Genomic DNA, 22,995 nt, shown 5'->3' on the forward strand with positions numbered 1-22,995 from the left:
TTACCTCGTCTGGCTCTTCATACAGCTCCACGGAAGGAGACAAGAGGCAGCTTCATCCAAACTGTGTTCTCCTTCACACCAGGAGCATTTTACAAGCCCACTGCAGCCATACTGTAAACATGAACTGCACTGACTCTGTGCTAGGTTTGGAGTGTAAAATAATGATAGCAAAGTCTGGTTTTAATGTAAGAAGCATTTCCAAAATGCATAACCATTCACCAATCTTCTGCTCCAAAATTTTTACTCCCAAATGCCTGAATGTATAGCCTGGGTTCCTTATTTCTGCCTTTTGTTAGGTGCCCTAGAAGAGGCAGCATTTTGATCACTTTCTGGAAAAAAATTATTAAGGAAGTCAACCCAGATCAAAACTACAGGGAAGGGCTTTTCCTACTACACAGTATTAATCTTGCTAAAGTAGGGGAGCTCCCTTCTCTTGTACAGCTCTTCCAGGAGTCTCTGCTTGGTTGTGTTGGAAATAGGTGCCATAATCTGGTTAGAAGATTTGATCATGGTGTTGCTCAGTGCCCACCAGAGGCCCCCCAGCAGCATAAGAAAAAAATGATTTTTGTCACTGACAGATGGAAACAAATCAGGTTACCCCCAGAGAACTAGCTAAGCTTGCTGCTCTGGAGAAAGGATTCCCTCTCCACGCTGCTCCACACACACTGGTCTCCCACCAGCAGCCAGCAGTGCTTTCCCAGAGCTTTGATACAAGCAATGTAAGCCATGAAACCTCTCTGCTCAGGATCATGTAAAGTCTTTTCTCTGTCTTTCTCATCAGAGAAGTACCAAGGAGTCAGAGGGTTGAGTCCAACTCACAGGAGACCTCCACACTGGGGAACACATCATGGGGGTGGGGACCATAAAGACCCCAAGATGCACAGATGCATTTTGCCTCTGGCCCCTACAGCAAGAAGGAAGTCCAAGGCTGGGGGGTACCACAGGCATGGTGACCTGACATCTCAAAACAGAGGGATGCCTCACACCCTCACCAGGTCCTCATCCTGGTGCCGGTGCTGCGGGTTGCCCTCCCGGTGACCGCATGATATTTTTTCCCTGCTCTCTTTGTTCCAGCTGATGCAGCAGCAAGCCGCGATCATGGCATCGGTGGCACAGGGCGGCTACCTGAACCCCATGGCAGCCTTTGCCGCGGCCCAGATGCAGCAGATGGCTGCTCTGAACATGAACGGCCTGGCGGCCGCCCCCATGACACCAACCTCAGGTAAGGGGATAGGGGGGTGGAGAGGGCAAAGGGCAGGAAAATCTGGCCACATCCCAGAGGAGACCTGGCAGGACATGTTAGCTGACAGGTTCTCCCCCAGTGGGTGTTCACTGAAATGTTCATCTTGTTGGTGAAGACCACCAGAAGTGAGGAGTGGAGCTGACCAGATCCTTCTGTGGTCTGGGAGAGGGGGAAAGGGGCAGAGAAAGACTGTTACCACCTCTTCCATGGATGGGACCAGCTGCAGGTCAGCTTCTGTATTGTGAAATAGTTGTAAGGGCAAAGTCAAAGGGCTCTCCAGCAGTGAGCTATTGGGCTAGCTGTGCCCTGTGCCAAGTGGCACTCACTGGTGGGTGAGGAGAACAAGAGGGTTGAGACCTACCAGAGTCAGGACACAAGGGGCTTGTTGGGGAGGAGGAAGGGTGCTGGCAGGGAAGGCACTGGAAAGGGCTCTCAGTCATGATCCTTCCCTCTCAGCCTTATCCCTTACACAACTTTCCTTTAGCTCTGAGCACCCTCCAAACGGCACAAAACATCCCCCAGTGACCTACACTGGTTTATTGGTGGTGCATATAGATGTCCAAGGGGGTCAGTACTGGTGCTGTCACTGCCAAGCTGGTCCAAAGATGAACAAAATAAGGTTTATGGTGAGATTCAATATCATTAACAAGATGAGCTATGTCTTTGGGACACATAAGCCTTTCCTCTACTGTGAAATAGGACAGGAGGTACTCAGGGAAGACCTCTGGTGTTACCTGGAATGCAATTGTTTGGTGAGAGGGTTTCTGGCTGCTGGAGCAGAGACAGGTAGTGAGTGAAAGGCTGCCAGGATCTGGCTAGGCTGTGAGGTGTCACAAGAAGTCCATGCTAGGAGCTGCAGTATATCATTCAAAGAGCAGAGAATTAAGCTGAGATGGAAACAGGACTGTCTTTCCTGGGCCTTGAAGCACAAGGAAATCATTTGGGCAGGAACAGGTCAAGGAATTAGCAGGGCTGGCAGTCAGAGTGACATGTGGCCTAACAGCAGGGAAGTAGAGCAGCAGGGAAAGTGGGGCTGAACCAAGGGAGGAAAGAAGTGAGAATTTGGAGAGCTTTGCAATATACCACTGAGCCTGGTATGGGAGAAGAGGACTCAAAGGTACATCTTCAGAGGACCATTTATAAGGGACAGATGATTGGGTTTAAAGGGTCCCTGGAGTGATGCAGGTTGTTCCTATGAGAGGCACTGGGGATAGGACTGTGTTCAGAAAGATGCGGCACATCAATGCCCTTGTGTGAACCTTGAAGCATCAAGCTGGCCTGGAGGGGACCAGCTTGACAAAGGTTTGAGGTGAGAGTGAGCTATGCTTGAGCCAGCTGCGGTGCAGGCAGTACTGGGCAGAGTGGGATCTGGGACTCCAGAGCAGAGCAGTAAGAGAGGAAAGGGTCAGCTTCATTGCCCAACATGAAAAGGTCTGCACCAGCCCTGGAACAGGAAAGAGCTGTCTGACAAAGCAGCTAGGAAAGATGCCTCATGGCTGAGAAACACTGGATGGCAGGGAGATAAGGCACCGCAGTATTGCAGGCTTGGGGGCCATTCCGATTGAACCAAGTTCTGCTAACCGGTCTGCCAAAGAAAACCTCCACATTCACACACAGCTTAGCATCTCTTTGCAATCTGCAGCAGGGAACAATTTCAGCAGCTACTGGATCAGATACCTATCTTTTCCTTTGCTTGTATTAGAATATGAGGGGGGAAAAAGGGAGAGAAAGAAAGACAGATCTCATTCCACATGAACTTATGAAGACCCAAGGAAAAGCGCTTGACTCAAAAATCTTATACCACACATTTTGAAATATATGTTTACATAATGATAAACGTATAAACAATGACTCAATGGAGCTACTGCAAATCCAAATAGAAAAGTGGCTTAATTATATGTGCAACCTTTAAACCCGCTGCTGGAAGGATTATCATATTTGCATTAGCTAGATTTGTTTTGTGTTGGTGGGAGCAGAGAGAACGTCAAACAAAGACTGCCTGGAATTCAAATGCTCTCAGGGCCTGGAAAGCTGAATCCAGGCGGTGGTTTGTGATGGTCCTACCACAAAAGAGCACAAGCTCTTTTGCACATAAATAAGTCTTGAGAATGAGCGAGTTCTGTGACATAGGTGTGTAAATACCAGTACAACAGCCAATTTCTGTGCCTACCATGATATCCAGCACATGAAAAATATCCCAGCCCTTCTTCAGTATAAGTTCTGCTCCTCTTCTGGTGTGCCTGGTGCCTTTTGGGGACTGTTAAACTCTTATTGTCAGAACACAGGAGAGGAAAGCTCATGTTTTTTACATGCTTTCCAGAGCACCCATGACTGGTCATTATTGAAAATTAGATGCTGGTTTAGATGATCTCTTGATCTCTTTCATGGTGGCAGATTTTGCACTCTCCTTATGACATATTTTCAATCATGGAGCCTATGCACTTTGGCGTTATTGCAGATTTACCTTGAATGGGTAGCTTCCTTCATGAAAAACCTATGTAATGGGTTGTGGAAATGTCCATTGACAATTATTCCTCGGGTGAAATGTTTAGACTTTGAAATGACTCCTTGTATTACTACAACACTCACAAAGCTTGTGATAAGATGCATAGAAAATGTTTCACATAACGTCTGAGCAAGCAAGCCTACAACACAAGCAGCGATTTCTGAGTAGCCAGGAGATATCTGAAGCCTAACGTGAATTCTCCTGCTGGCTTTTGTTAGCATTCAGAAAGCCAAATGGAAAATGATCATTCTGCTTCATAGCAGGATTTCCAGTCATTGAAGTATATCTTTGTTCTGACTTGGAATGAAAATGAAACATTTCAAAGTTCTCTGAAAAACAGGCATTAGAAAAAGTGTTTGGAACATTGAAAAAAAAAAAAAGTGTTTTGATCTTTCCTAAGCAAAAGAAAAGTTGTGCTAGAAAAAGGACCTTGGTAACCCAGAAGTCCTAGGGGCTTTGGAGGTATTAGCTGAGCATAGTACCTCTATGCTGGCCAACTTGGTGAGGCAGGCTTTAAACTGAAGGACTTGGGGGGGTGGGATCCAGAGTTGGAATTCTCATGCCGTCGCTTCCAACGGGGGAATAAACCAGGCCAATCAGAACAGCAAGAAATGTTCCTTAGTTGCCTCCCAAGATGGGAACCAGAAGGCCAACCACCTCAAGGGTATATATAGCTATGGTGGATCCTCTTGCACCTCTCCTGGGAAACCTGCATGCTCAAGTACCTCCCTGAAATGCCTGTACACCAGCACATGCAGCATGGGGAATAAACAGGAAGAATTAGAGATCTATGTGTGATCACAGGACCATGATCTCATTGCAATCACAGAGACATGGTGGAATAGCTCACATGACTAGAATGCTGTCATGGATGGGTACGTACTTTTTAGGAAGGACAGGCCAGCAAGGCGAGGAGGTGGAGTTGCCCTTTATGTGAGAGAGCAACTGGAATGGATCGAGCTCTGCCTAGGGGTGGATGAAGAACATGTCAAGAGCTTATGGGTAAGAATTAAGAGGCAGGCTAACACGGGTGACACAGTTGTAGGGGCTTACTACAGGCCACCTGATGAGGAAGAGGAAGTAGATGAGGCCTTCTACAGACAACTGGAAGTAGCCTCACGATCACAGGCCCTGGTTCTCATGGGGGACTTCAACCACCCTGATATCTCCTGGAAAGACAACACAGCTAGGCACCCACAGTCCAGGAGGTTCCTGCAGAGCATTGATGATAACTTTTTGACACAGGTGGTAGAGAAGCCAATGCAGAGAGGTGTGCTGCTGGACCTTGTGCTAACAAATAAAGGTCTGGTTGGGGATGTGAAGGTTGGGGGCAGCCTTGACTGCAGTGACCATGAGATAGTGGAGTTCAGGATCCTGCATGGAGGAAGCAGGGCAATAAGTAGGATTACAACCCTGGACTTCAGGAGAGCTAACTTTGGCCTCTTCAAGGACCTACTTGGGGATATCCCATGGGTTAGGGATCTAGAAGGTAAGGGAGTCCAAGAGAGCTGGTTAATATTCAAGCATCACTTCCTCCAAGCTCAAGATCAGTGCATCCCTATGAGAAAGAAATCAAGCAAAGGGGGCAGGAGACCTGCATGGATGAGCAAGGAGCTTCTGGCAAAACTCAAATGGAAGAAGGAAGTTTATGGAACATGGAAAAAGGGACAGGCCACTTGGGAGGAATATAGGAAGGTTGTCAGAGTATGCAGGGATGCGACGAGGAAGGCTAAGGCCCACCTGGAATTAAATCTGGCAAGGAATATCAAGGACAACAAGAAAGGCTTCTTCAAGTACAGCAGCAGCAAATGGAAGACTAGGGAAAACATGGGCCTGCTGCTGAATGAGGAGGGTGCCCTGGTGACGGAGGATACAGAGAAGGCAAAGTTACTGAATGCCGCCTTTGCGTCAGTCACAAAAAATCACGGAATCAACTAGGTTGGAAGAGACCTCTGGGATCATCGAGTCCAACCCTTGCCCTGACACCACCATGTCAACTAGACCATGGCACTAAGTGCCATGTCCAGTCTTTCCTTAAACACCTCCAGGGATGGTGACTCCACCACCTCCCTGGGTAGCCCATTCCACTGCCTAATAACCCTTTCTGTGAAGAAATTTTTCCTAATATCTAACCTGAACTTCCCCTGGCACAGCTTGAGGCTATGTCCTCTAGTCCTGTTGCTAGTTGCCTGGGAGAAGAGACCGACCCCCACCCCACTACAACCTCCTTTCAGGTAGTTGTAGAGAGCAATAAGGTCTCCCCTCAGCCTCCTTTTCTCCAGGCTAAACAATCCCAGTTCCCCCAGCTGCTCCTCATAGGACATGCCCTCCAGACCCTTCACCAGCTTTGTTGCCCTCCTCTGGACTTGCTCCAGCACCTCAATGTCTTTCTTGAAGTGAGGGGCCCAGAACTGGACACAGTACTTGAGGTGCAGCCTCACCAGTGTTGAGTACAGGGGAACAATTACTTCCCTAGTCCTGCTGGCCACACTGTTCCTGATACAAGCCAGGATGCTGTTGGTCTTCTTGGCCACCTGGGCACACTGCTGGCTCATGTTTAGCCAGCTGTCCACCAATACCCTCAGGTCCTTTTCCACCAGGCTGCTTTCCAACCACTCTTCCCCCCAGCCTGTATCGCTGTATGGGGTTGTTATGGCCAAAGTGTAGGACCCGGCACCTGGCCTTGTTGATCCTCATACCATTGGTCTCGGCCCATCTATCTACCCTGTCCAGATCCCTCTGAAGAGCCTTCCTACCCTCAGGCAGATCAACACTCCCACCCAACTTAGTGTCGTCCACGAATTTACTGAGGGTGCACTCGATACCCTCATCCAGATCATCAATAAAGATATTAAACAGGACTGGGCCCAGTACTGAGCCCTGGGGGATACCACTGGTGACCGGACACCAGCTGGATGCAGTACCGTTTACCACCACTCTCTGGACCCAGCCATCCAGCCAGTTCTTAACCCAGCGAAGAGTGCACCTGTCCAAGCCATGGGCTGCCAGCTTATCCAGGAGAATGCCATGGGAGACAGTATCAAAGGCTTTGCTGAAGTCCAAGTATACTACATCCACAGCCTTTCCCTCATCCACTAGGTAGGTCACCTGGTCATAAAAAGAGATCAGGTTGGTCAGGCAGGAAACCCTTTAGGGTTTCCTAAACCCATGCTGACTAGGCCTGATCCCCTGGTTGCCCTCTAGGTGCTGTGTAATCGCACTCAAGATGATCTGTTCCATGACCTTGCCAGGCACTGAGGTCAGGCTGACAGGCCTGTAGTTCCCGGGATCCTCCTTCCGGCCCTTCTTGTGGATGGGCGTTACATTGGCCACCCTCTAGTCATCTGGGACCTCCCTGGTTAGCCAGGACTGATAATAAATAATGGAGAGCGGCTTAGCAAGCTCTTCCGCCAGCTCCCTCAGTACCCTTGGGTGGATACCATCTGGTCCCATAGACTTGTGAGCATCCAAGCGGCACAGCAAGTCGCTAACTACTTCCTCCTGAATTACAGGGGGTCTATTTTGCTCCCCGTCCCTGTCTACTGTCTCAGGGGGGCAGTTGCCCTGAGGATAACCAGTCTTACTGTGAAAGACTGAGGCAAAAAAGGTATTAAGCACCTCAGCCTTTTTCTCATCCCTGGTCACAATGTTCCCCCTCCGCATCCAATAAAGAATGGAGATATTCCCTTGATCTCCTTCTGTTGTTTGTGTATTTATAAAAGCACTTTTTATTACCTTTTACTGCAGTGGCTAGATTGAGTTCTAGTTGAGCTTTCGCCTTTCTAATTTTCCTTCTACATGACCTAACAACATCCTTGTACTCTTCCTGAGTTACCTGCCCCTTTTTCCAAAGATCATAAACTTTCTTTTTTCCCCTAAGTTCCTGCGAAAGCTCCCTGTTCAACCAAGCCGGACTTCTTTCCCCACGGCTCGTCTTTCGGCTCACGGGGATGGCCTGCTCCTGCGCCTTTAAGATTACTTTCTTAAAGTATGTCCAGCTTTCCTGGACCCCTTTGTTATCAAGAACTATTTCCCATGGGACTCTCTGAACGAGTGTCCTAAATAGGCTAAAGCCCGACCTCCGGAAGTCCAAGGTAGAGGTTTTGTTGACCCCCTTCCTTCTTTCCCCAAGAATCGAAAACTCTATCATTTCGTGGTCGCTGTGCCCAAGATGGCCTCCAACCACCACATCTCCCATCAGACCTTCTCTGTTTGTAAACAGCAGGTCTAGTGGGGCACCTCCCCTGGTGGGCTCACTAACCAGTTGTGTTAGGAAGTTATCTTCCACATACTCCAAGAACCTCCTAGACTGCCTCCTTTCTGCTGAGTTGAGTTTCCAGCAGACATCCAGCAAATTAAAGTCTCCTACTAGAACAAGGGCTAGCGACCTTGAAACAGCAGTCATCTGCTTGTAGAATAGCTCATCTGCCTCTTCATCCTGGTTGGGTGGTCTATAACAGACTCCCACCAGGATATCTGCCTTGCTGGCCTTCCCCCTGATTCTTACCCATAGGCACTCAACCTTATCATCACTATCCTTAAGCTCTAATACAATCAAAACACTCCCGAATGTACAGAGCCACCCCACTGCCTCTCTTTCCTCTCCTGTCCCTTCTGAAAAGCTTGTAGCCATCCATTGCAGCACTCCAGTCATGCGAGTCATCCCACCACGTTTCCGTGATGGTGACTACATCATATCTTTCCTGCTGCACAATGACCTCCAGCTCCTCCTGTTTGTTACCCATGCTGCATGCACTGGTGTAGATGCACTTCAGCTGAGCTATTGGTTTCTCCCCCAACTCTGTCATTCTACCCCTAGGCTCATTTCCAGCAAGCCAGGTCTTATCCCCCTCCCCCTTCAAGCCTAGTTTAAAGCCCTCTCAATGAGCCCTGCCAACTTACAGGCTAGAATACTTTTGCCCCTATTAGACAGGTGAACCCCATCTGTCTCAAGCAGGCCTGGTGCCATATAACCAGCCCCATGATCAAAAAAGCCAAAATTCCACTGATGGCACCAGTCTTTAAGCCACGTGTTGATCAGGTGGGTTCTCCTGTTCCTTTTGGCATTCTTGCCTGCTGCAAGAGAAATCGAGGAAAACACTACCTGTGCTCCTGACCCTTCAACCAGTTGCCCTAGTGCTTTGAAATCCTTTTTAATTGTCCTAGGGCTTCTCTCATCAGCCTCATCACTGCCAACCTGGACAACCAGCAATGGGTAATAATCAGAGGGTTGAATTAGTCTAGGGAGCCTCCTGGTAATATCCCTTACCCAGGCCCCAGGGAGGCAGCAGACCTCCCTGTGAGATGGGTCTGGTCGGCATACAGGGCCCTCAGAATAGAGTCCCCCACTACAATCACCCTTCTTTCTTTTTTAAGACCTGTAGTTCTGATCCATCTGGTTGACTGACTTATTCTAGGCAAGCCCCCAGATGGACCTTCTTCTCCACTATCATCTGCCTGACCCTCAAGTTCCAGAGCCTCATACCTATTCTGTAAGGGCACATGGGAAGGTGAAGGGGCCCCGGGGGGGGGGGGGGGGGGGGGGGGGATTTTCCTATCCCCCCAAACAGGGACCTGTTTCCACTCCCCCTCATCCTTTGGGTCCCCTCCTTCCTGATGGTGAGAGGATTGGGGCTCCTCTGACTCTTGCTGAGTTTCCATCTGCTGCATTTCTCTCAGGGATGGAAGGGTGTGACTCCACCAGTCAATTTCTCTTTTGTACTCCCTGATACTTCTCAGCCTTTCTACTTCTTCTTTAAGCTCTGCCACCAGGCTGAGCAGATCATCTACCTGTTCACACCACACACAGGTGTCATCTCTGCTGTCTCTTGATACTAATGCCAGGTTCAAGCACTCCCTGCAGCCAGAGACCTGGACAGCTGTATGCTGTTTAGGGAGCTCCATCTGGGTCCCCACACTCCTGCTAGCCACAGCTTTCAACCTTGTGGAGACCATCACTGGGTCTGTTCCAAATTGGACAGGCAAAGCCACCAAGTGTGCTCACCCCAAGAGTCAGGAGGGTGGCTGCGCCCTGCCTGCTTGCCCTGCCTACGATAAATGCCGCGCCCACCCTGGTCGCTCACGCTCCCTCAGTGACCGCCCAGCAGACTGACTGTTTGTTTTGATCTTTACGCGTTTAAATCTCCCGCGGTTGCTCCTGGCAACACCCCCTCCTCTCCTGATTGGCTGGCGAGGGCTTCCAGGTGCTGACGGGAATCGGGGCTGCTGCTCGGGTGTCCCGAGGAACCCCCTGTACAGCCCGATCTAACACTCGCCCCCGGACTCGGACTCACCTCAGTCATCGTTGTCGCTGCTGCTGCTGCTGCCCCGCCGACTGACTGTCTTAGCAGTCTTTATTGCTAAAGCCAGCCCTCAGGCATCCCGGGCCCTGGAGGTAAGAGAGAACGTCTGGAGAAAGGAAGACTTTCCCTTGGTTGAGGAGGATCAAGCTAGAGATCATTTAGGCAAACTGAACACCCACAAATCTATGGGCTGCAATGAGATGCACCCACAAGGGAGCTGGCAGATGTTATTGCTAAGCCACTCTCCATCATCTTTGAAAGGTCATGGAGAACAGGATATGTGCCTGAGGACTGGAGGAAGGCCAATGTCACCCTAGTCTTCAAAAAGGGCAAGAAGGAGGACCCAGGAAACTACAGGCCCATCAGCCTCATCTCCATCCCTGGAAAGGTGATGGAACAGCTCATTCTGGATGCCATCTCTAAGCATGTGGAGGAAAAGGAGGTTATCAGGAGTAGTCAACAAGGATTCACCAAGGGGAAATCATGCTTGACTAATCTGATGACTTTCTATGATGACATGACTGGCTGGGTAGCAGTGGATGTTGTCTACCTTGACTTCAGCAAAGCTTTTGACACTGTCTCCCACAACATCCTCATAGGAAAGCTCAGGAAGTGTGGGTTAGATGAGTGGACATTGAGGTGGATTGAGAACTGGCTGAATGACAGAGCTCAGAGGGTTGTGATCAGCGGCGCAGAGTCTATTTGGAGGTCTGTAGCTAGCAGTGTTCCCCAGGGGTCAGTACTGGGCCTGGTCCTGTTTAACTTATTCATCAATAACCTGGATGAAGGAACAGAGTGCACACTCAGCAAATTTGCTGATGACACAAAACTGGGAGGGGTGGCCAATACACCAGAAGGCTGTGCTGCCATTCAGTGAGACCTGGTGTCACGGTTTAAAGCTGGGCTGGCTATTAAACCTGTGGCAGACGCTCTCTGTTAACCCTCTTCCCCCCCCACCCCCCACCCTAAGGGAAAGGGAAAAGGGAGAGAGACTTACAGGTTGGAAAGTTAAAACAGTTTTAATAAACTATAGTAATGAAAAAAGAGTATAATAAGAATAATAGAAATAATCAAATATATACAAAACCAAGATCGAGAGCTTGGAAATCCTCCTTAGGCAGAGTTACTCCCCCCCCCCCCCAGCACAGGCAGAGGGGAAAATGCAGTAGCTCCCCCTGCCCTCACACCTGCAGGCTTTTAACTGGAGAATTGGCAAAGCTGGTACCAATCAGTGGGAGACAGGAGGGCCCCTCCCTCCTGGGCCCCACCTCCAGGAGGCAGTGGGTTAGTGATAAATAGGAAAGTGAGAATGACGTGTATGGGATGGAATACCTTGTTGGTCAATCTTGGGTCACCTGCTCCTCCCTGCTCCTCCCTGCTCCTCCCTGCTCCTCCCTGCTCCTCCCTGCTCCTCCCTGCTCCTCCCTGCAGGTGCGGCCCCCCTTTGGCTCTTCACTCGTAAGCAGTGAGGAAATTAGCAGTGACCTTGGTTTCTCTAAGACTAATTGGCCTGGTTTGGGCCAAACCAGGACACCTGGACAGGCTGGAGAGCTGGGTGGAGAGGAACCTAATGAAGTTCAAAAAAGGCAAATGTAGGGTCCTCCACCTAGGGAGGAATAACCCCATGCACCAGTACAGGTTGGGGGTTGACTTGTTGGAAAGCAGCTCTGCAGAGAAGGACTTGGGAGTCCTGGTGGACAAGATCACCATGAGCCAGCAATGTGCCCTTGTGGCCAGGAAGGCCAGTGGTATCCTGGGGTGCATTAGGAAGAGTGTGGCCAGCAGGTTGAAAGAGGTTATCTTCCCCCTCTACACAGCCCTAGTGAGGCCACACCTGGAGTACTGTGTCCAGTTCTGGGCCCCCCAGTTCAAGAAAGATAAGGAATTACTAGAGAGAGTCCAGAAGAGGGCTACAAAGATGATCAGAGGACTGGAGCATCTCCCTTATGAGGAAAGGCTGAGAGAGATGGGTCTGTTTAGCCTGGAGAAGAGAAGACTGAGGGGGGATCTTATCAATACTTACAAATACCTTAGAGGCAGGTGTCAAGGGGATGGGGCCAGACTCTTCTCAGTGGTGCCCAGCAACAGGACAAGGGGCAATGGGCGCAAACTGAAACACAGGAAGTTCCATCTAAATATGAGGAAAAACTTCTTTACTTTGAGGGTGGTAGAGCACTGGAACAGGCTGCCCAGGGAGGTTGTAGAGTCTCCTTCTCTGGAGATATTCAAAACCCGCCTGGATGTAACCCTGTGCAACATGCTCTAGGGGAACCTGCTTTGGCAGGGGGTTGGACTAGATGATCTCCAGAGGTGTCTTCCAACCCTAACCATTCTGTGATTCTGTGGTATCTTCAGGCCTCCTAATCCAGCTGTTTTTCTGTGCATCCCGCCTCTAGGAGAGTGAGTTCCTTGGGACATGGCCATGCATTCATTCAGGTTCACGAGTTCCTGTGGGACCTAGGAACAAAAAGAGTTTTGGATCCAGGCAAATCTAACATACTAGAGACAGGATCCATCTCACCTGGCTTTAACCATACAAAAGTTAGACATCTAGTTTAAACTAGTCACCGGGCAGTCAATGGAGCGCAATAGGCAGTCCCAGTGGGTAATTCAGACCATAAAAATTTTATGCTGTTTGCTGGCATTTTGACGGTTCCCCATCAAGAGTCAGGTTTATCTCACACAACAGTCTGTAATTGTGAGGCAATTAAATTGACATCTTGGAAAGTTTGGTTCAAGTTTTGCATTTCTCCCATCGTTGGTATACTCTGCGTGAAAAGTAGGTTTGCAGTGGGTCTGCCACTCTCTTAACTGCTCAGAGGGGCTAGAAATAAAAATTCATTTAGGCTTCCTTCCTTCCTTCTCTTCTCCCTCCCTCCCTCCATATTGTAAATCTGCACCTGGTGTAGCTGCAGCAAGAGATCTCAAACCAGGGATGAAATCCATAACTGGCATGCACCACTGCCATTTGTTCTCTGCGGTGGCATTATACCAGTTTTACTCCAATTACAGATCTGACCTCTCCAGGGGGGTTCTTTCTAAGAAGAAAATTAAAGAATTGCAATGAATATGCCTAAACTTCTTTAGACATGCACAAAATAGCAAGCACAAATCCCTTGCTGCAATTTTAGAAAAAATTACTTACACTGTCTATGCAAATAAAGGAGAGATCCAGAAAAGCAACTGAAATTTTAACTAGCCTTTGTGATTTGCAAGCTTATGGCATATGCTAAGAGCATTGCCTTTGGACTTCAGTTGCCACTGCTTGCTCCCTGTACCTCCACAGAGGACATTTTTAAAGGCCAACACCATTTAAACAAGCAATGGGGAAGCAGCAGCTTGTCTGCTCAAGGTATAAGAGCTGAAACAGTGCCTGCTTTTTGGGCTACTCAAATCAAAACATATTAAAACATCTCATGCACCTGTATTGGCTTTCTTAAAGCACCAACACATATTTAAGCAGTCATTGAAGTGTGTTATTGGACTAAACCATCATGGAATTATTCTATGGTGAAGAAAATTTCTGCAATTGGTTTAAAAAAGATGTTACTGCAAAAATGGTGCTTTCAATCAGTAGTATACCCTGACACAGAAAGATATTGCTGAAGATAAGATAGTTTAACTTCCCACTCACAGCTAGCAAGAGAAAAATACAATTTCATACTTATTGAAAACTCATTTTTGGTCCCCAAAAATATCCTGAATACGTTGCAAGAAGCATAGACTGTCCAGTCATTTTAAACATACATAGAAGCAGACAATGAGGTAGCAGAGGGATTTAATTCTCCCCTCAGAAATTTAAGAATTCTTACCAGTGGGTGACAGAATCCCATCCAAAACATAAAGACTAAATTTTTCTTCTGAAATAGCAGCATTACAGTCCCCCACAGGATGCGTCCAGGAAGAAGGGGAGGAGTATGATTCCATGAAAGAAACAAATCTAACACAAATTTTTCCCCTGTTGAGTGAGAGATCTCTGCTACAACTCTGTGAAGTCAAGTTTGGGCTGAACAGTGACACTAAAAAAAAAAGTATCACTGGCTGCCTTTAGGCTACAAATCAAATTGCCAAACCATTTAAGGATTCCTGCTGCTGAGAAAGTTCAGAATGAGTTTGTACATGAAATGTGTATTCCCAAGAGAGTGCAGACAGAGTAGTCCTGGAAATCAGTATGCCCACAAAGCTGACATCTCCAAAGAGAAACTGAGAGTAACTGCTGTAGAAAGGTGGGACTAAGAATTTGCTTCTGGTGCTAAATGATATCTAGGAAAGAAACGTCTGCTTATTTAGCAATTTAAACAGGTACTACTCCAGGAAGAAAGTTGAGGAGGAAGGGTGATATTTTCCTATTTTTCTATTGCTTGATGTTAGCCATGGATCCAGTCTAGAGACCATGATCACCAAGCAAAAGCTTCATTCTGTTGAAGAAAGTTTTTCAAGCCTTTCTTAAGTGCTTTCGAAACAGAGGAGTAGTGGCAAGCAGTCCCTTTCTTTGCACAACAGCTTGGGAGTTTTTTCATTTCGTGGATTATCAGAAGGTTTCTGTGTGGTGGTCACAACTGTTGTGTCAGCAGTTTTCTCCATGTAGTTATTGCTTTCAGTACTCCCCAGCTCTGATTTTGTGTCCTCCCCACTTGCAGGTGGAAGCACGCCTCCTGGCATAACTGCACCAGCTGTGCCTAGCATCCCATCTCCAATTGGGGTGAATGGTTTCACTGGCCTCCCGCCACAGACTAATGGGCAGCCCACCGCAGAAGCTGTGTTTGCTAATGGCATCCACCCTTACCCAGGTAAGCCAGACCAATGCTGTGCCCGCAACCTGCTCCTTCAGTCTTAGGGAGATTGTCCACATCCATGGGCTTTGTCTAGCATGAGCCACCTCAGAAGGATTACACCCCACACCATCAGGGCTCACTCTAGCATTGGTGTAGTTAGGTCTTACCCAGCTACAGTAGTTATACACTTAAATCTGGATGATAGACATCAAGGGCATGTTGGAGGCAGAAAATTTTTATGCTGAAGAATTGAGGGCTCATCTGCTGGATGACTTGTCTGGTGAGTACAATCAGGACACCCAGCATGTTTTACTTTAGCTAAAACTTGATCTGAGGCCTGACCAGTTCATGCTGGCAGATCTCCTAGCGGTACTCCCAAGGCTAGCCTTGAAGGAGCTGTGCTAAGTCTGTTTGCATCTCCTGGCACCCACTGTTGGTATCTCCTGATGGGATGCCCTTGCAGCCAGATGGCTCTGGGAGGACAAGTCCAGAGGGTCCACATGGCTGCTGACCCAAACTGCTCCATGCCTCAGACCATGTGCGCAGGCAGTAGGTGTTGGTCTCCGAAATGCTCACTGCATCCAAATCCTGTTGCCTTACCAGGCCTGGAGACTGAAGCTCCTTTAATACAGCCACAGAACAGGCTCAGCTTCACCCTTTTGTGGCACACCACCAGAGAACTGCTCCTGGGATTCAGACTGTGACTAGCTCAAAAGATGCCAGCACTGAAGGAGTGATTTTGCAAGCCCTGGCAGTCAGGGATAAATGAGGGAGGTTAAAGGATACACACCCGTCTCTGTACCTGTACTTACAAATATATGGACACTCTGAGGCTGTAATCACCAAGAGCTCAAGAGTTTACAAGTCCTTAATGTTCACCTACATTTTTTCAGCATCCTCAAGATTTGACATATCCCTCTCGTCCAAGCTGTACTTCTGCTAGAAAGACATTCCTTAGCATTGCTGTACACATACTAATATTAACAACCATAACAATAAAAATTTAAGTAAATGTTACTAATTTATCCTAGCCACCAGCTGGCAAAGGAGTATTTTACCCTGGGGCACTCATAGATTGATCTAGTCTGTTAGGAAATCAAACACTGAGTCAGATGCTCCAGCCAAAAAGCACACAAAACCCCAAAGAAAAAAAATTCTTTCGATCTCAGCCAGTCCTGAAAACTCAGAAGATTCAACATCACAGGGGACTTTGTGAGAAACAAGGACAAAATATCACCTAAAATAGAAATACAAAAGACTTACCTAGTTACAGTTCTGACATCATTGAAAAAAGCCACCCTGTGAACACAGCAAAGGAAAATGCAGAAATATCAAGAGTATTGAAAAATCATTATCATCCTCCCCACACACACACTTTGTAAACATTTAGCCATGAGTTCAACTTTAAGCAGAATTGAAATCAAGGGGCTTACTATACTAAAAGTTAGGCATGTATATGCATGTTTGTAGCAGCTTAGAGGGTTGGGAAGCTATTGGAGGCTTACAGAGACATCAGACGATTGCAGGGAGCCCTTAGTATGCTCAGTGAGCTCAAGCACATCACCAAGAAAGCACCCTGTCTTTAAGGTTATATAAATATAGCCATCTGTTCAACTGTCCATCTAAGTATCTACCTGTCTATCATCCCTCTATTTATTCATCCATTTCTATGTCTATCTTTTTTGTCTGGTTTATCTAGCTCCTTTTAGCTAATATTCCATGATCCATTACGGAATCACAGAATCACAGAATCAACCAGGTTGGAAGAGACCTCAGGGATCATCGAGTCCAACCGTTGCCCTGACACCACCATGTCGACTAGACCATGGCACTAAGTGCCATGTCCAGTCTTTTCTTAAACACATCCAGAGATGGTGACTCCACCACCTCCCTGGGCAGCCCATTCCAATGTCTAATAACCCTTTCTGAAAAGAAATGCTTCCTAATGTCCAACCTGAACCTCCCCTGGTGAAGCTTGAGGCTGTGTCCTCTTGTCCTATCGCTAGTTGCCCAGGAGAAGAGGCCGACTCCCACTTCACTACAACCTCCCTTCAGGTAGTTGTAGACTGCAATAAGGTCACCTCGGAGCCTCCTCTTCTCCAGGCTAAACAACCCCAGCTCCCTCAGCCGTTCCTCATAGGTCAGACCCTCCAGAGCCTTCACCAGCTTGGTCGCCCTCCTCTGGACTCGCTCCAACACCTCAACATCTTTCTTGAAGTGCGGGGCCCAGAACTGGACACAGGATTCAAGGTGCGGCCTCACCAGTGCCGAGTACAGAGGGACGATCACTTCCCTAGACCAGCTGGCTACACTATTCTTAATAGAAGCCAGGATGCCATTGGCCTTCTTGGCCACCTGGGCACACTGCTGGCTCATGTTTAGCTGGCTGTTGATCAGCACCCCCAGGTCTCTTTCCGCCGGGCTGCTTTCTAACCACTCTTCCCCGAGCCTGTAGCGCTGCATGGGGTTGTTGTGGCCGAAGTGTAAGACCCGGCACTTGTTCTTGTTGAACCTCATGCCGTTGGTCTCGGCCCATCTATCTAACCTGTCCAGATCCCTCTGTAGGGCCTTCCTACCCTCCAGCAGATCGACACTCCCACCCAGCTTGGTGTCATCTGCAAATTTACTGAGGGTGCACTCAATCCCTACATCTAGATCATCTATAAAGATATTGAACAGCACCGGCCCCAGAACTGAGCCCTGGGGAACACCGCTAGTGACCGGCCGCCAGTTGGACTTTGCCCCATTCACCACCACTCTCTGGGCTCAGCCATCCAGCCAGTTTTTAACCCATTTAAGAGTCCACCCATCCAAGCCCCGGGCAGCCAGTTTGTCTAGGAGGATGCTGTGGGAGACAGTGTCGAATGCCATTACCACAGATAACAGAGAAAAGATGATTTTTCTAGATGAATCTTAATGACTGGAGCTTTTGTTAACTATATCCAACTACCCCCATAATTAAAGCAAGCTTTCAGTTATGTATTTCATCCATGATTATATAAAAGTCAATGGCCTTAATCTGATTCTCTGAGAGTTTTGGAGAGGCTTGCTCAGCCAGTAATTCACAGTAAGTCCCTGCACAAACACCAACAGCCTGACACACTGAAAGGTGACAGTCATCCTTGCTCCACTTTGCTGCAGGCAGAGGCTCCTTTCTGCCGATAAAGCTGATGTCCAAATAGTCTGCTTTGTGTAAAGTTTGGATTTATCTCAGTGTGTCTTCAGCAATATATTGGTCTTTCTCGATGCCCAGCTTCCCCATAACTCAATGGCATCTTAAGTTATAGCAGAGGTGTAAAGGGAACAGTGGCAGCCCAAACCCTCACCTCTCATTTTACTTCTGCCTGTTTGCACCAGCAATGAAACCCTGAAAGCAAGCACCTTTGTAGCAGTTTGGGTGTAGGACACATCATGTGTTTGCTCTTTCTTACTCTCTTCCTTCTCATGAGTATTTATGCATCTCCAAAACTTTGCTCCTTGCCACAGGCTTTCTTGAGGCCTAGAGCTTAGCAGCATGGAAAAAAAGGATTAGACATTTATATGGGTAATGAGAGCATCCACAGCATATTAGACTGGATAAAAATGTAGAAAGGACACAAACCTTCATGCTTTATGATATAAGCCAGCCACTAATTGCTTGGGGTTAGAAAGAAATTTTCATCACTGGGCAGCTTATTCCATCATTGTTCATTATGGGATTTTTCGCACTTTCCTCTGTAGCGTTTGTTACTGACACTGCCCTGTGGTTCTGTATGCCTGTGTTTCTAAATGCAAGGGTAGAAATAAAATTTTAAAGCTGAGCATGCAATTGCACTAACATTATAGAGAAGAAAAGAACATGCCAGTCCCCATACAAAGTCAGCATCTTCCAACTTTCTTTTATGGTATATCTCTCATTCTGAAAGTGGCTAAGAGCGCTGCGATATTATGTACATAACCATAGTCTCGCTATGATTATGACTTGCCATATATTGTTTAAAGCCTGAATTTTTCTCTGAGATACTCTTTCATACTCCACAAAAAACTCAAATGTGGGTTCACACCGTTATATCCTGTAGCAGAACGTTCTTTGTTGCCTGAAAATAGCAAAACAGCACAATCAAAATTTGTAGAGGCATGTCATCCATATCATTCAGACCCAAATAAATCCCATTAATTGTGCAGTTTGTCTACATGTCCACCTTTGTGTCTAGCTATAATATTTTTGATGCTTCATCTAAAGGACTCCAGAACTCCACAGTCTTTGCACTGTAAAACCAGGTCCATATCATGTGATTGTATTTACTCTGTAGTTTCACTCTTTTTTTTTCTGTCTTTCCCTGTGCTCTTTTTTTACGATTCTCTTTGTCTGGAGCAGGGGCACACACAGTATCATTTGAGTCAGACTACTGAACCATCCATGGCTTTGGGGCAAAGGCAAGAGTAGGTTGAACATCCCTACTCACCAGGTCTCTGATCACAACCCCAGTCCCTGCAGGAACTGCCTTTTTCTGTGGCTCTGGCAAGGCTATGGATCCACGCAGTAGCACTAGAAAACCATTCCTTGCAGGCATACTCTTTGCAAGCCGTGCTCTCGCTTTCTCCAAGCTCAACCAGTACATAATGCCTCACAGTGCACTTTTTGGTATGGACAGAATAACAAGGGAGTAAATATCTCCCCTTCCACTAGTCTGAGCTCCTTTGGACATCTGACCTTTTTGTGTATTAATCCCTGCCCTTTAGTCTTTCAGCTTGCAAATGTATTGAGCATGGCAATGTGTCACAACACATAGTGGGGACGAAGAGCATAATCTGTTGTGCCATGATCTCGTGAGTCACTTTGCAGCAGCGCAAGAGCGTTTGCCATTTCCACATTAGCCATAGTAACAGGTATTATGCTCTTCTGGCAAAGCTTCTTAGCCACCCAGAGCCCTGTGCCTCTCTTGTAACTGTGTGTGACGTACAATAACAGTGGAGACCATCTGCACTGGTTTCTGCTGTGTCTCACACCATCAGCACTCTGCTCTCCGGTAACAGGTCCTACCCTACTGGATTTTATTGCAAGGGACTGGACAGAATGCTCGCTACAAAAATAAAGCCTCCTTGGTAAGAGAAGGTAAGGGGAGATGAGAAAATGGGGAGAGCAAAGGGCAGCAAGCAAGAGAGAGAGGGGATTGGCTGCCAAAGCATCAGTGAAATGAGGGAACTGGAAGGAGGCGCAGAGCAGAGCCCCCAGAAAAGAGTGAGGACTGCTCTGTGGTATTCTGCCCAGTGATGTGCCCAGGAAGAAGAAGAAATACACCCCATAGCATCCAACAGCTCCCAAACAAACTTATTCCTCCTGGGCCAAGGGTTGTCCAGCTTGACCAGAGCCAAGGATGGATCCAGTTGTATGGCAGCTTTGTGGAGCCTCCCATGGAGAATGCTTTCCAGGATGCTGAGTTCTTCAGTGCATTTGGTCTGGGCTTAGGTTGCTGAGGAAAACAAAAGCAAGGTTCCCTCAGTTGCTCATAATACATCAAAAACGTGTCATCTCATTTACTGTTCTCAGGCACACAGTGGTTCTGTTTCTGACTGCCCACCACTGCCAGGACTAGCTCTGTCTTTCCTCTCTGCAGACACAGCAGAGGTCCCCCCACTCCCCTTTGGTTACGCTGTGGGTATGTCTGGGCTAGCAAGACAGCAAGCTCCATTTCATACCCTATTTGGGGTCCAGCCCTCTCTGGTGAGGACTAGCTGTCAGTACAAATGGGCAGCCAAGCCTGTATGCTCACATGTTTCCAAGCCACCACTGAGATTGGCAGTAAAGGTGTCCCCCACAGGTGAATTCCTGTGCTGTAGAAACTCATGTCTTAGGAACTGAACTGAGATCATGAATTTATTTTTCCTTGGCTCAACAAAGAGCTATCAGGCAGTAATGAATTTCACCCATTGCCAGCAGAGAAAGGATTCAAACTCCATCTGTAATTATCATTACCCAAGCTAATTTTGTAGGGGAGGAGTTGCCGGAATGCTAATATGACAGCCTTATCTATTAGCTTGTCAATTAGCTAGCAGCGCTGCTGATGGGCAGGCTGCTGCTCTGGACCAGTCAGTCCAGGATCAGTCCCGATCACGACAGACACCATCCAGTGGCATTGGGCAAGATCAAGGCTTCACTTGTGCAGGCAAGGAGACTGACTTCCCCCACCCCAGTGCCCACCCTGACATTTCAGTCATGAAAGATGTCAGAAAGAAAGAGTTTAGAGACGAGATTAATCAGGAGAACAGAAAAAGAGTGACCTGCCTGCACCTGTGGAAGGTCCAGGATGAAAACCAAGCCCCACAGCATTCGGTCCAGACATACACCATGCCCTAGAAATGTACCTGGCTCAGCAGCCCGGAGGCTAAATTGCTTACTATGGGAAATATTTGGCCGTGTTGCATTTGTCCACCTTAAATCACTGGGTGAGAGCTTTCCTGTTCATATTTTGTATCAGCGGTTCCAAAACTGCAACAGTGAGCACCTGACCCGTTATTATGACTAGGAAGCATTTATTTGACCCATTTGTAACAATCTGCCATGTGCCATAAACCACGCTTTACTGGTAAAATAAATAAGTGAAGGAATGCACTCATTAAAAATATAATAACAAGTTGCCATCTTCAATTGTAGTCTAAGCTACTTTAATGATGCCATGTATTTCCAACAATCATGCTGCAGCCATAATGAATGAGGTTGTTTAAGGCAGTTGTGGGAACCTTTTCAGAGCCAAAGTATTTTCTCCTCTGATCTGGAAGAAGGTGTAAATACAAATCAGGTTCTGTGCTGATGTTTTCAGAGGAACCTAAGTGAGTTAAGACCTCGAGCTTTACTTTTAAAGGTGATTTAAACTAAGCTCCCCAAAAATATGGAGTTAAGTGAAGTGCCTTAATAGCTTTTAAAACCTGACCCTGACTTAAGTGTTTATGGCTTTATGCAAAGGGAGGGAAGTCTGGTCCTGACTCTGCTGTTGAATTATTGTCACCTTGGCCAGCCACCTCCACCTCTTTGCATTTCTGAGTCTTCTGTGTCTTTCTTGCTTTGTCCACTGGAAGCTCTTCATTGCCAAACATGACTCCTATCATGTTTTTGCACAGCACCCATCTCAGCAGGGGCCTGATTAGGGATGGGGCTTGGAGGTGGGACTATTAAGAAAATAATAAAGATAATCCTGATTTCCAGGGATGAACTATATGAATTTCATAGTAGGCCCATATGTTGTCCCAGACAAGCACCTACAATACCTGGGGCTGCCATCAAAAGGGCTTTTCCAGCTAACAGGATGGAGCAGAGGGCACAAATGGTCTGGATTTCTTGGCTCCTTTGACGTGTAGGGGAAGAGACAGTGGGACAACATGTCTTTGACTGAGTGGTGTCCAGCCCCTACATGGCAAAACAAGACTATAAAACACAGGATCAGTCTCTGTTTTCTGCTGGATCAGCACATTCTTTCTGTTATTGCAGTTATTGTTGTGTCTGAATACCTAATTATTTACAACAGTAAACGCTGGCTTCTTTAATCACAGCATCAGCTGTCCTAATCAATCTTAATAATATGGAATCTGTACTATGGCACCCATGAATTTTAATATACATAAATTTCTTAACACCTCTCACAAGCTTGTTGTATGAAATGATATAATTATGGATATAGATTAGGGCTGTAGAGAGTGATTTAAATTGGATTTAAGGAGAAGGTGAATAGAGCCCTCCCACTCCATTATTTATTTATTTATTTTATTCCTGGCCTTCACATAGATTTTTTTTTTTGCTATCATTATTTTATTTCCTCTTCACTGACTGAACAGCGCTGCCTCTCTTTGATTGCCCTCCTCCCCCATCCACCCTCCCAGAGGTGATAGTGGCCAAGCTGCAGCTCCTGGGAGAGGTGTAAAATACCTCCGGGACAGTGAGAGAAATGAATAGATGGGACAGAGCACAAAGCTGTGGATCCGGGTGATAACACATTTCTGTAGACCCATGCAGGGAGCAGCGCTGCAAAATAGAGTGAAATAGATGGAATAAAGCATGTCTGTTGGTAAAATGCACAGGCAATCAGAAGCAGGGGGTTAAGAGGATATCATATAGGTGTAAGGTTTGCTGACTCCTTCCACCAAAGTTAAAACCCAGGGTGTCTTAGGATCCCAAAATGTGCCAGACCCTGCTTT

General features: G+C 47.2%; 1 protein-coding gene across 1 annotated transcript in view; it reads left to right on the forward strand.

Annotated features, from left to right (window-relative positions):
* Positions 1-22,995, forward strand: part of LOC137677206 (CUGBP Elav-like family member 4) — an 85,300-nt gene that overhangs the window by 31,572 nt on the left and 30,733 nt on the right. The window contains 2 exon segments of the mRNA XM_068424471.1: positions 1,075-1,222; positions 14,692-14,841. Of these exon segments, the coding sequence (XP_068280572.1) occupies positions 1,075-1,222; positions 14,692-14,841 (298 nt within the window).

The sequence above is a fragment of the Nyctibius grandis genome, assembly GCF_013368605.1.
Source record: "Nyctibius grandis isolate bNycGra1 chromosome W unlocalized genomic scaffold, bNycGra1.pri SUPER_W_unloc_3, whole genome shotgun sequence".
Taxonomy (NCBI): Eukaryota; Metazoa; Chordata; class Aves; order Nyctibiiformes; family Nyctibiidae; genus Nyctibius; species Nyctibius grandis.